Source organism: Marmota marmota, unplaced genomic scaffold (genome assembly GCF_001458135.2).
Source record: "Marmota marmota marmota unplaced genomic scaffold, marMar, whole genome shotgun sequence".
NCBI classification, from domain to species: domain Eukaryota; kingdom Metazoa; phylum Chordata; class Mammalia; order Rodentia; family Sciuridae; genus Marmota; species Marmota marmota.
In genome coordinates, this window is record NW_025999905.1 from 4,794,499 (window position 1) to 4,809,459 (window position 14,961).

At 38.4% G+C, this 14,961-nt stretch overlaps 1 protein-coding gene across 4 annotated transcripts in view; it reads right to left on the minus strand.

The window, feature by feature from the left end:
• The window catches only part of Dock4 (dedicator of cytokinesis 4), a 443,711-nt gene that overhangs the window by 230,592 nt on the left and 198,158 nt on the right, over window positions 1-14,961 (minus strand). For all 4 annotated transcript variants that reach the window (XM_048799621.1, XM_015498141.2, XM_048799623.1 and 1 more), the window contains exons 6-7: window positions 10,734-10,882; window positions 5,814-5,898 (exon numbers count right to left, since the gene is read on the minus strand). In XM_048799621.1, the coding sequence (XP_048655578.1) occupies window positions 5,814-5,898; window positions 10,734-10,882 (234 nt within the window). The remainder of the gene's footprint in view (window positions 1-5,813; window positions 5,899-10,733; window positions 10,883-14,961) is intronic.

A 14,961-nucleotide genomic window follows, 5' to 3' on the forward strand; every position in this document is an offset into this window, starting at 1 on the left:
TTCAACATTTATCCGTTAAATCTCTGATATGTGCCAAGCCATGGGAATGCAATGGTGAATAAAAAAAGAAACGATCTATGCCTTCATGGAGATATCCACTGGGGGAAACAGACATCAGCACAACTGTGTACCCCTCTGTAAAACTGAAATTGAATGAAGGGCAAGGCCTGTATTACCAGGGAAGGTGGGCAGGCGGGGTGACCTTAGTCTGAGCAGTCAAAGAAGGCTTTCTGGAAAAATGACACTGAGGCTGAGAGCTAAAGATGGAGCAGAAATAATAAATTCTCTAGGACAGGACTCCACATGCTGTGTATGGCAAGGAACCAAGTTGCTTTTCTTCTTGATATTTTGGAGGCTGATACTTCAGTACTTTTATAAAATACAGTAAAAGTACCATGGCAATGTCAAAATGTGAAAAAAAATTTCTAATTATTTGCTTGCCAGTCTTATACTTGGCCCAGTTTTCAACAGTTCAGAGTCCAGCTGGCTCTTGAACTGCACTTTGAGTGGCAATGATTTAGGAGAAAACCACAGGAAAAACACATGGATGGGCATGTGTAGTAACAGAACAGGTGCTAAAGAAGTGGAGGCTTATCACTTTCATATCACAGACTACTAATGAAGTCACCTCTTCTGAATCGCTTGACAATGAAAAAAAAAAAAAAAAGCCTCAGAGATTTTTAACTCCATGGTAACTAAGCCACAACCTTTGTTGGAGGTTAAAGAATATAACCCCATTTTTACCTTAGCCATCTTTTTAAAGCTTCTAAGTACAGTTCAGTAATTAATGAACAACACACCAATTTTCAAGCCAAAATGCTATCTTTATAATTTCCAGCTGTAAATCACATACTGGCATAAATTACCAGATTTTTTTTTCATGCTCTGAACTTTTTTTTGAACCACTTGAAAAGCAAAGGTTAAAAGAAAAATGAGATCAACTAAATGCACCTGTAATCACTTTCCACTCAACAGGTACACTGGGCACCTCTTGGTAACAATGAAGAGTGAAGAGTAAATACATTTTTTTTAAAGTGGGCCTCAGCATTGTGGTACATATTGACCATAATTATTAGAAAAAAGCTATTTGGAAAAGAGTATTCTAACTTTAGAGGGGAAAAAAAACATAATTCTGTCTTGTTTTCTATGAATTTTCTCTACTTTGTGCTTTTAAAATTCTTTTTACTATGGCAAAAGAAGCATCATATATTCATAAAACAACATCTCTTTTAACTCACAAAGACTGTTTTCCCTAAAATTGCTAACTGACTTGCTAAGTTACTTAAAAAGATCAATGTACATATACTTCAAAGGGAAACATAGCACAGGCTGCTCTGATTAAATGACTATGATATGGCAGACCTAGAGAACCAGATGTAAAAAACTTGCAAGAAAAGCACTGACCTCAAGGAGGTGCCTGCTTTTGACTACAAAAAGCACAGTTTCTAGCATCCATCAGAACATTCACTAAGAACCAATGGGAAAATAAGCTCCCTTACTCATGCAAGGAATCCAATATATCTAGATCAGTGGTTCTCAACCTTGGCTGCACTTTAGAGTCACCAAGAGAGTTATTAAAAAGTACTTATACCGAGGTCCTATCCCAGAACAATTAAATTAGAATTTCTAGGGGATGGGGGTCCAGAGAGTGGTAGTTTTAAAAGCTCCCCAGGTGACTCTAATGGGCAATGAGGGTTGAGAATCACTGATCAGGATCATATGCAAAGAGATGCAAATCAGAGCAGACTGACAAATGTCACATCCTCTGAACAACTACTGCCTTGGTTTTTGCATACATGTTAGTCCGATTCCACCCTTTGTACATGTGGCACAACCCTCGAGTCTGGCACACCCTGGCATTGAAAGCTCTCCTCTCCCTCCCTTCAACCTTCAACCTGGAACTCCCTTCTAGGACTAGGATGGATTTAGGCTTTAGTAGGTTATGATTACTTGCTTATCTCTTGATAATTCACTGCTTTGGGGAAGTGCTAAAAATATCTTTGTGAAAACATTATTGCAATAACAAAATTTACAAGGCATATTCACATTTCAAAAGTAGTTACTAAAAAGTAGTAGTGATAATATAAAGAGTAGTAATTGTGTAGTTATAACACACACAAAAAAATCCATCTTGAAATAATTTATGGTTAAAAATGTATGTGCCAGTTACTCCACATGTGATTACAGTTTATCTAGACCTCGGATTAAGAGAAAAATATATTCATCCCAAAGATTTATTCACTGACTGAACTTTTTAATCTTCATATAATACATTAATCATTAGATGAATTGTCCATATCAGGATTTATTAACCTCAGTGCTAATAACAATTTTGGCTAAATATCTCTTTATTTCCATATTTTTATTGGTGCATTATAGTTGTAAATAATGATGGGATCTGTTGTTACATATTTGAATATACACACAACAATATAATTTAGGCAATAGCATTCCCCATGATTTCTGATTACCCTCCCCTTTCCTCTATTCTACTGATCTCCCTTCAATTTTCATGAGACCCCTAGCCCCCACCTTTCTTTTCTCTTTTCCTTTCTAGCTTCCATGAGTGAAAACACACAATTCTTAACCTTATGAGTATAGTTTGGCTGAATATGTATTGTGGGGGCTATCCTAGGTTTTGTGGAATGTTTCATGGTTTTTTCCTGGACTCTGGCCTCTCTCCACTTCCACTTCTGTGCGATAAACCCCAAATGCCTTCAGACAATGTCAAGTGTACTGGGAGGTGGGGTGTAAATCTCCCTCTGAGAAGCATAATTTTCCATTTGTAAAGCACTGGTCTAACCCACTAAGGATTAAGCAAGAAGATAACATGATCCTATAAAACCATAAAAAGGTTCCTATGAAGATACTCTGCGAGCCAAAAAAACAGACAATCAGCTTATTAGCTTCTCTATTTATAGCAGGATTGAGATCTGGCCTTTGGCACTAGACAAGACTTTCTGAGTGGACATATGTTAACACTATGAGGCTTAGCACTTTTACTGCTTAGATGAGCACAATTAGGTGAGAAAGATCTGCTAACAGGCTAGCAAAAACCTAAAGCAAGAAAATTTTTCCTCCTGATGCAATATGAATTTAGTGACATGAAAAAAAAAACTGTTTTATAAATATGACCCTAAAGAAGTAAAACATCTTCTGTTGGGCATTTTACCTCCATGTTGTGGTAGTTGGTCCAAGTGACAACAAGCAACGACAATAGCAAGGACTGTGCCTCCCAATTCTCCTTGGTGAGTCAACAGACACTTTCATATTGTGCAGAAAAAAGACCAGGACTGCAGAGACTGATTATTGCTAAGTCAATGTACACCTTAAAGAAGACAGCATGTTTTCCTAAAGTTTATAATCACTGGGTTTTTCTCAGGCTATAGGTCTTTGCGTTAGAAATGGTAAAATGCAATGCTACATTTTTTAAGAAACAGTAAAATGTTATGGAGGAGAAATTAAGGTTTCAAGTGAAATTATAATGTTTTATTCTCCTCATCTGTACAACATAGACTTTGGACTAGAATCTATGCTATAAAATACTGAAGTATCCCCTCTTTTCTTTCTCACCCATGGCAGATATGGTTAATCAATCAAAGCCTAGATGAGATCCCAGAATTTTATCATCACTACACTCCAGGCAGCCACCACCAGTAAACTGCAATGTTAAGAGAGGTGAAATCAATTTGTCACCCATGTATAAGGTTAAGTAAAAAGAACTGAGGCAAAATTGCATATACAGAAAATAAAACTAGAGGGAAAAAGTGTTTGTGTCAGACATTATTGTTGCTTGTCAAATATCTGACATCCTCAGCTAAAGCTGGGGGTGTGATTATGCTCTGCCAGAGATGTAAAGGTCAGTGCTAAACGGAACTTTCAGGAAGGCTCATGAACATAACTGAATCAACGGAGAGGAAACTTTGTCCTCTTAATGCCTGGAGTTCAGATGTAATGGCTATGACTCTTGCAGCTCTACTGTGCTTTGAAGAGTCCTCGGGAAGCCATCTATGGTATGACATCTACTGTACCTCTTTTCACATCATGAAGCTGCAAACCAATTCAGAATTTCCTGTTTATAGAATTGCACATTTTGAGAATTAAATTTCTATTGTGTCTAAGCTTCTATCATTTACTTCATTCCAAAGAGCCAACTCTAACCTAATATTGAGTACAGATTACATCACTTATTCTTATCATGCTGCCTCCCTAATGCAGATGAGATAAAAGAATAAAAACCAATTACCTATAGAGGTAATTTTGCAAATATAAGGAAAACCATTTTACATGTTTTTTTAATTCAGTAATGAACAAGAAAATAATTATTTTTCCACTTAGTACATGAAGAAACTGAGGCCCAGAGACGAAATAACAAGTCTAAGACCAGAGAGCTCATAAAGACTGCAAATCTAGATATTTGAAGCCACAATCCATAGTCTGTTCATCATATCATAATTATCTCCAAAACAATGACTGAGTGCTTATTAAGTATAAATCACTGACAAAATTAAATTGAGCATAAGACCAGGGACAGAAGACATTGTGTACAACCTAAAGTAACTTAAAATTGAAAGAAAGATTATTTTTAAAAGTAAGAAAATACACAGCACAATGGCTTAACAAACTAACTAATCAGATGTCACATCAGAAGATGTGACTGACAAGTGAACTACAGAAATTATATTTGCAATATAGGCTAAGAAGAAGTGATAACTTTGAGTTAAACTACCACTATCTTCTTGCCATGCACCATACATTCTGCTCAGCACAGATGCCGTAAAGGCCTATAGCATGCAACAGTGCTCACAAGAAGTTCACCACACAGTAAAAGGATCCTCTATAAAACCAGAATGTATTCCAACTACAACCCAAAGAATAGATAATCTAAACATATGGGTGATGAAGAAAAACACTTAAACGGATAAACCTATGTCTGGCTTCACAAGTCAGATTCAAACTCTGATGGACTTACTGATGATTTTTCCCACATTTTTCATATATTGGTAACCATCCAGTTTTAGACTATCCCACTATTTTCAGAAAAAGACTGTAAGCTTGAAAAGCTACCTTCAAAGAAGCAGGATCTTCCTAAATGGAGGGAGGACAGGCACTCCTCCTAGAAATATTATGGTAATGATATTACAGTAAAAGGTAATGGCCCATGAAAGCTCTTCCCAAGCACCTCCTACTCTGATTCAGGGTTTTAAAAAGAGCTTAATTAATATCAATAAATTAGGTAAATTCTATACAAGTATTTACAAATATAAGGCTAAATTCATGGCTGATTAGATCAGATTTGGAAAACCTAGGTTTTGGCACTTAGGCTTACGGTCTGGGGATAGGTTTAAGATCAGCAGGTGAAGACCAAAGAGGACACGCTTTCTGTAATCAATGTGTATCACAACAACAGGGACAGGGAGGCGGGTTAATATACTGATGGACAATGAATGGTTGGATACCATTAGTTGGGACACTGGAAACACAACAGGTATGAATGTGTGACTTGTAACCACTTCACTACAGTAGGCAAAATGTATAAAGATTTGCAAAAGAATGTAAAACATCGCATTTACTTTCTAGTGCTTGGGAGTTGGGGGCTCAGTGGAGAACATCACATCACTCTGAGAAAGGGAAAATGTCTTAGTACTATCCTCAGGGCAGGGTCACCTCAGCCCTCCATTCTTTTATTCTCTTCAAATTAAACCTGAATATCCTGTTCTTACAAAATCAAGTAGGTTTAAAAAGAGTTTAAAAAGAGCCATGGAAACCACAAAATCAGCAGTGTGGTGTGAGTCAACATTTCTTATACCTACCAATCGGTAGAGCTCAGTAATACTGATGTCCTCTGGATCCACCATTGCATACTCTTTCCGAGGCACCAGGTCCAGTCCTAGTTGTCTAGAAAAAAAAAATTGCAAAACATTTGGAGAAAAGTCACTTTTATTCAATATATTTAATTACTTTTACTTCATCACCTTAAAATTTAGATATATCACCTACTATCCTTTTCTCACTCATAGCTTGTTAGAGTCTGTAAACAAGTCAGGATGGCTCCTGGTATTTTGCCAGAGAAATGTTAGAGTCTGTAAACAAGTCTGGATGGTGCCTGGCAAAATGCCAGAGGGAGTGGTTTGTGAAGTAACACCAGCGAGCCATTAAGTGTGGAGATTCCTTATTGGTTGACTGATGTATCTAGTTTATGTCAATTAAGATTAGCTGTGTAAAATGTATAAATACCTCTGTTGTCCTACCTACAGTAAACGGCTCCCTCTCCTGCTGTATCAATGTACACAAGTTGCTCGTCACCCCCCCGGTTATTTTGCTGCAGCTGGACTCCGGCAATAGCTGTACCCTGTATAACTTATTACTACAACTGGGGTAGACAAGTTGCAAGGCTGGACACTGAGCTTAACCTGAGAAGAAGTGGATAACAAAGACAGGCAAATCAAAGAGGCAAGGGTTGGCACTTAGTGGAATGTTCCTGCCACTCAGGGCTTTCAACACCTATAAACTATCACCAGAAAAGCCCTTCTATACTGGAATAGGGTGGAAACTAGAGCTAGGAATAATTTGGTTTCTGGAAATTGGACTTGAGGACAGGGAAAGTTGGTGTTTAGGATTTGGCGTAGTACCAAGTATAGAGTTAACACATTTCTAAGGTGAGTCGGGTCACTTGTGCCTGGTATTAATTCAGGGTAAGTTCTGGCTAAGACATTTTGAAGAAACTCAGTAAACGAAGGAAACAGAAATTGAGGCAGCACCGTTCTAGGGCTACAGTGGTGGAATGGTTTGTTTAAACTTCAGGGTCAGGTGTCATTGTGACCAACGTGTGGTTTGCGATGCTGAGAAGTATTCTAAGGTTATATCCAGTCTCAGAGGGACCATGCATGGTAATTGATTTGGGCTGTCTTAGCCTGAACAGAGGAATGTGAGTACAAGCCTGTTCAAGCCAGTTTCCCTCCAGTGACCTTGTAACACCCTGCTCCCCAGAGCACCTACTGCACAACACTGATGCCAAAGTCACATCCTTCCATTCATCTCCTTAACCATCCATTACCATCCTACTGGTTTCAACATGCCTTTGCAATACCCTATAGATCAAGGACAAGAAGCCCTCTGTCCACCAGACTCCTCTCAATTACCACACTGCAGGTCTCATGCTTATTGGAAGATAATTTATTTAGCATCCCTTTTACATTATCACTCTTTCCACTACGGGAGATTTGTGACATTGCACCTCCAATTACAGAACACAGCTTTCTTACTTTTGTATACTTAAAAAAAAAAAAAAATCCATGCCCTTCTCAAAATCTCATTAAAGTTTCATAAGCAAAATTTATTAATTTACCACCTGCTGCAGACCAAATACTGCCCAGCTACCCAGAGAGATATTAGTCCTTAAAACTAAAACAGTATCACTTCCTTGAGAGCAGAAAGCTAACTTTCAGACTCTAAAAACATTTTCTAAATTTCCCTTATTTGAGTTATTCTTTAAGAAACCCAAATGACACACTCATTCTTCTGGTTGAACTTTCAAATCACAAGCACAGTGATTTATTTTCAACATATCCTCCTTTGCCATATCTCACCAGGGATTTTCATAGGGTCTATTCTCCATTCCCCAATCCCTCCAAAGAGAGAATCACTATATATTAAATATACTAGACTAAGACAGGATCTGATATCAGGAATACATTGCTGATGAAAGATTATCCAGCAAAGAGAAGAGAGCATACAACCACATAAGAACCATGGTGAGAGAAGCTTTGCTGCCCACCTTCTCTCCAGGAAGAGGCAGGAACATAAGGCAGTTATCTGAACATTTCCCCTTCTGATACATACTTGTCTGCAGGCGGACACCTGATCTAAGAACAAAGAATTCATGGGCTGGCCAGCAGCTTCTGAGAGGCTTGTATGAAGTACTCAGTCCAAACAGAAGGATTTGCTGTTAATGATATTCCTTCTTTGTGAATTTGAACTTGGAAATTCAGATAGAATTAGCCATTTAATGTGAGAGAGAAAAGATATGTGAAGGGCATCTGATTATCACTGCAGAATGAGTAAAGATCAGCTCCAGATGTGGGCTCCAGAACTTCCTGAACTTTCAGGCCTGGAATCATTATTCTGTAAGTTCCTTTCTCCCATAAAACTTGATTTTTCAATTTTTCTTGGCTAACTGGAGTCCCAGCTATGTGGGGAAAAAAAGAGTCTTGTTTGTTTTTATTTGGTCTTATCAACTTCTAGGTACCGCCTTAGGATAATCCAGGCACTTTTTGAGGTTTCTTAGCTCACAAAATAGACTCAGGGCAGTGTTCTACAATGCACACAGAGAAATCAGGCAAGGTAGGGGGAGACAACATGGAGACAGACCCCTCAGGATACAGGAAGCCAGAATCTAAGCATGGAGAAATGGTCAGACTTAATGTCAATGCAGCCACTATCCTACTCTGTGTTATATGAAGAAAGGAGGAACTAATTCTCCCTCCCATATAATCTTAGAGACATCAGATCTCAAAGGACATCAAAGCCCTCTATAGGAGACAGAAACATGTACCACTATTTTGCTGATCCCACTAGGAGCCAGATGGATTATGATCTCCTCCACCCAGGCTCCCTACTCCATAGGGCTTCGCTTCAACAGTTTGATAGGCAACTTGAGATTGGACGTATTCTTTATTTATGTTCATCCAGAGATTTATGTATTGAAAGATAATTTCCAGGACAATCTGATATAGTTTAATAGGCAAAAAAAATTATCCTCGTTTGCTTTCCACAATGCACTTCAATAGGAAAACAAGTTTATACTTAAAGAAACAAGGTAAATGCATAATATGTGTGCTACAAATTATTTTTAATAAGTGGACGATGAAATTCAAAGAAAACAGAATAAGAGCTCAGAAAATTCATGAATTTAAAGATGATCTTAATAAATGTATCATTCATTTTCATGCATCAGTGTTTTACCAATTTACCATAAATTAGCCCAACAAATGTTCAAACCACCAGCTAGAACTCATGTAAGTCAAAAACTAAGTCATGATTCAGTCATAATTAATGATCTTTCCTTCCTTCCTTTCCCTGTTCCTTCTGCCATCATTTTCCATCACTGAACCAAAAAAGCATCACTTTCTTGCCTGTTCTATATTACAAAATTGTTTTTGATAAGTTAACTTCATCCAGCTTTCCTCCAGTTTACAAACTTGCCTTTTAAACGGCGACCAGCATAATGACCAAGAGCCAACTATAACACAGTGAGAACTCAACGGCTTCTCAAAATCATAAAGAAATACGTGGAATTCAGGCAACATAGGTCGGGCTTCAACAACCTTTAGAGCCATCTCTCACTGCCAGTACTACCCCTTGAAAACCACAAGAGGGGAAGCTCAACACCAACACTGGGAAGGTTGGCCTGCCAGGAGGCACTGTGTTAGAATCTTATCATCCTGGAACTGAAAGGGCCCTTGGACCCTCTCATTCAGCTCACTCCCTCACAGCTAAAAATTGAAGTCAGAAGGTTTCAGGAATTTGCTTTTGGTCTTTAAAAATAGTAGAGTTCCTTGCCCAATACTCCTGTTGCGACTTCACGCAAGTGCCTGCTTTAATTCTCAGAGAAATGAATGTTCTAGAGATAAATCGATAAGGCTATGCTATTCACTGTGTGTAAACAGATAAATGGCACTGCACGTTCAAAAAGATGTCACACATGCTCTGGGTGAGTGGCAGGATTCAAATCTGTCATTCCTGTAGTATTTAACATCTTGGTGGGAATCACACCTGGCTTCTGATAAAGTGACTTCCTAAGGGTAGTGGAAACATTCTACTTTCCAATTTTCTTTTTGTTGTTGTTGTTTGCATTTTGTCCACTATTCAAAATGTCCTGACATTTTCTCTCTCTTTTTTTGTTCTTTCCTTTTTATTCTGTTGCCCTAAGATCCTGTGAAAGTCCAAACAGTAAATGAGAGCTTGAGAAAAGAAACAAAGGTAGGCTATGGCCTTGTAGGATATTATGAAACCATTTCAGTGCCTTAGACTTGGGCCATATGCAACCCTAGGATCATAGGCAAGGTTGGCTTGTTTGCATTTCTAATTCTTATATTGCCAGTCATACTTAGTGCTATATCAGTTTTGGTCAGAGCTTTTAGTGATTAGATTTACTATTTAAGTGCTTGATTGTTATTTTAAGTTAGTCCCCCACATTCTTATTTAAAGGTAAATCTCCATCAAAAACAGCTTTTTACTCTTCTCCCAAGCAGCTCCTCCGAGTAGCTGACATGTATGCACAGGAACCATCACAACAGTAATGAAAGGTCCCCGTGGTGCACCTGGCATAAGCCTTTCAGCAGAAGCTGCTAACATCACTGTCTCCCTTCAGATTACACTGGCAACCCACACCATGATATGGAGAGGTGCACAATAAGAAACAAGTACACATGCCAAACCTAAAGCCTACTGGAAGATAAGGTCCATTTTAGTCAGAGGCAATATTTAATTAACCCATATGAACATTTCATTTTATATGAATACATGCATACTATCACACCACACAAGACACTAGAGAGCAAACAATGCCTTGGTGTGGACACCAGACCTAAAGAATGTGGCTATTGGCTCCATCAATGACCGTCCTCATAAAGCCTGTGAAAAGGTCAAAGCCGATGTGATTTCTTCTCACACCTACGTTACTTCCTTTGTGTTCACCCACTAGAGAGTACCCTGTAATGGTCAGTACTCACTCATTGCCCCAGTCAAGGCGGGCAGTAATGTGTCGCTTCACATCCTTCATCCTGTCATGGGTAAGATGGCCAACCAGCACCTGGCGCCGCAGATCCAGGATTTCATTCATGATGTGCCACAGCCGGTGGAATAGATCACCTTCATTTCTCTAAGAAATATGCAAAGAAGAGAACTGGTAGTTGTAACCAAATAGGAAGGGGCAGGGGGTGAGTCTTGGTTACGCTCTATATGCTTGCTGAATCCTGAACAGATTCACCATCAACACACTCATTTCCCTCATTGTTCTCAAGTGCAAGTAAGATTCTACCTGCTTTCATCCAAGTTTCACAATGCTGCTCTCCTGTCCAAGAACACAACATTCTCCTATTCCTCAACACAACCACAGTGCTCCTGTTTCCAGTATGCCTCCACACCTTCATGTGCTCCTGTCTTTACCTCTGTCCAAACTCACTACTATCCTTCGAGGCTCAGCACGACATCCACTTCTGTGAGGCAGTCTTTCCTGATAACTCTTGCTCACATTCTTTTTTCTCCCCTCAGTGTTATGGCTGCATACAACTAAAGTCGATGAAATGGAAAACATCGTAATCCAATTATATCTTATATTATGACCTTAACAATTCATTAGATCTCCCCCTACCCTTTTTTTTGTACTAGGGATTTAACCCAGGAGTGCTTTATCACTAATCTACATCCCCAGCACTTTTTTGTTTTAAGATAGGGTCTTACTAAATTGCTTAGGGCCTTGGTAAGTTGCTGAGGCTGGCCTTGAACTTGTGATCCTCCTGCCTCAGCCTCCCAAGTCACTGGGATTATAGGTAAGTGACATCACACCCAGCTAGATCTTACTTCAGAAGTTAGGTGCACAGAGGACTCTCAAGCTCATTCATGATAATTCACTGATAAATTTTCACAGTCATTATCTGCTCAGTATTTACTACTTTTAAAAAGTGGTGCTTTTAAATTTTTTATACAATCACATAGAATCATGATAACCTCCTATGAAAATCAATAAGCTCTGTGGCTTAGTGAAAAAAGATGGGTTAAACTCCTGACTTCAAATCCTGGTCTTGCCACTTACTAGTTTCATAAACTTTGAGTATGGAGTTTTGTCATCTTTAGGGAAAGATGTACTATCTTTATGCAAGATTGTTTTATAGATTACAGGTAACATACATGAAGATAGCAGCATAGCCATGGTAAAGAGCACCAATTTTGAGCCCAATGACCTTCTAATTTTAGCATTTATTGGCTAAAAAACCCTCAGTGATTCATTAACTTCTTTGTGTTGTTTTCTCGTCTATTAACAGGTATCATACTACCCACCTAAAAGTTGTTGTCAGGATTAACGAGTTAGTATATTAAAACTCTGAAAACAATGTCTGGCCCCAATAAATAACATTTCAATAATTAGCCATTACTAATACTGCTACTGTTTGGGGGCTTTGTTCATAATAGGCCCTCTACAAATACTGTTTCTTTAACAAAACCAAAATATAGATCTCTTGTCTCACAGACATCAGAATAAATTTTTTGGGGTAGGTGGGGTACTGGGGATTCAACTCAGGGCACTTGACTACTGAGCCACATTCCCAGCCCTATTTTGTATTTTATTTAGAGACAGGATTTCATTGAATTGCTTAGTGCCTCATTTTCGCTAAGGCTGGCTTTGAACTTGTGATTCTCCTCCCTCAGCCTCCTGAGCTACTGGGACTACAGGTATGCACCACTGTACCCAGCCCACAGTAAATCTATGTAAGGATTCACTTCTCACCTTCCTTAACCAGAAGCTGCATTTTTTAATTTCCACAAAAATCATTAGAAGGTCACACAAATAGTGGCATGAAGGTACTGAGGTTATCTTCTACCTGACGTCCTCTAACACGACAAGCTGTAGGAGATGTCAGGTTCCCGTGATGGGTAAAACACTGAGTGATAACACATTTTTTTTAATTTTAAAAAGTAGTGAAGTGTTTTATACCTTATTGATACTTGGTGTCTTGAGGAGTTTTCATGTGCTGTGCAGGTCAGACAAATGTGCAGAGGACAGGAAACATTCTCTAGGATGCATCCCTGATCCTCTGGGAAATAAATAATCTTGCTCTCAACTCCTAAAGCACTCTGTTGAGCCTGTCTTCTATTACTTTTTGCTCATGTGATACACTCCCATACAAGCAAGAGTACTATGACACAATACTCTCATAATTAGCAACCCAGTGTCTGTCCTCCACGTGGCTTTTAGAGCCCAACCACAGGGGCTGTGCCTGCCTTTTGTAACCCCTGCAGGAGAATGAATGGGGACTTTGATTTATAGGTATTATTTTTTTGTGGACCTCAAGAGACAGATTCTGTTTAGGTCTTACAAAAGAATAAGCTGGGATATCAAACATTGGATGAAATCAGTAGTGGGAAGGAAAAGTCCACTGAGTAAAACAATTCCATGAGGAAGTATAAAAAGAAATCAAATCTCATGCAGCAAAGGAGAGAGCCAGCACCCTCTTGAACTGACTGTCACACTGAAAGGCCACATGCCTGCACTTGGAGATGCAGTCTACAATCGTTCTGTAAGATGGACTTGTTTTTCTGTGATGTTACGTCCTGTACTTCAATTTAAGATAATGTAAAGATGAGAAGAAAGCGGTATCCTTTGTAAACATTAAAACCAGCTGGTCAGCTTTCCCTTTAAGGGGTGGAAGAGACATTGTCATGCTACAGGCTTGGCCACCTGATTTCACTACCACTGTAAAAATAAGTGTACATATCTGATTGCACATCTTGTCAAAAAATGATAGTTCATAAAAATTGGATGTGTGAAACTGGATAATTATGAAGACTATTCAGAAATAAAAATGCTTCGATTCAGTGTTAAATGAAAAAATATGGTAACGTATCAAACATTTGGAATAAAACAGTATCTAAAAATTCCTGCAATATTTCAGAAATGTAGCAAACAGGTTTTTATAGCAGCAGACCTAGATTTAGATTCAGGCTTTACCACTCAATGTGGGACTCTGGATAAATCATCTTTGATAAGATTTGAGAATAAAAGTTACCTGGCAGAGCCCCAGGGAAGATAGATGTAAAATAGCTCAGGGCCTGAACCAAAGTACTCAGTAGAGGATGAGCCCTGTATTTCTCCTAAACTTTCTGTGGCTATATTACTAATATTTTGTTAAGTGTTATTTTAAAAGACATAATTCAGGCCTTTACCAATATTATTTAGAAGAGCAACAAGCACTGCTCAAACATTTACCATGTGCTTTTATTCTAAGCTTTTGGCATATATTATATAATATTTACAATTTACAAAAAAATACTGCCCTCATCAAACACCTTTCAGTGAAGAAGCAGGTACTTTGAAACCATTGGAAGAGAAAATGGACAGTATCCAAAATACACTCAAGCATAATGAAACTTGAACCAAACCCTAGGCACAGAACATTTACATCAGGAAGAGAGAACCAAAAGGTCCAAAGTGGCCAAGTTAGCCTCATTCTCAATGCCAAAACTGATATCTCAGGATTGAAATTTACATTTTTTCCTCATATAATCCACTACCATTTTAGTAGCCAGGGAAACTGTTAGATAATTATCTCTCTTTCCCATTACTCAGGACACCAGAAGAAGAGATTACTTCCAGAGTTTACAACACATAGATTTTTCAAACCTACCACATCTGTCCCCAAAATAGATGCTTCCAACCTCAAAAGCAGGTAAAAATAGCTAGATAAGACAGAATCAAAAGGAAATTCAACTTTGTTCCCTACTAGAAGCTACATAAAAGGAAAAGTCTGGGTGTTGCAGCTCAACTAATGGACAACACTTATACTGTCATTATTTTTATAACTCTCTTAAGTTGGGTATTTAGGATGCAGTGGTTCAAACTATGTGTCAACACAAAATGCTAATTCAAATGAAATAATGCCTGGATTTTATATTGTTCCCAGCATACATTTTAAAAAATTAATAAAAATAAAGATTTGCATTTCTTTAGCACTATCTTGGTACACAGCCCTCCCTGTGCATCAGCTATCTTGACTTCATGTTTACAAGGACCACACTCTGGCAGTTCATCTAAGATGTAAGCTTTGTCTTGTGGATTTTCCCAGTGAGTTCTAAAGCCACCAGCTCCAGAAGGGTGTGGCCAGAAAACTCCAGGACCAAGGGATTTTGGTTAGTGACTTTTCAAGATATTCTTCTCTCAATGAAACACCCTGTTCATTTTAA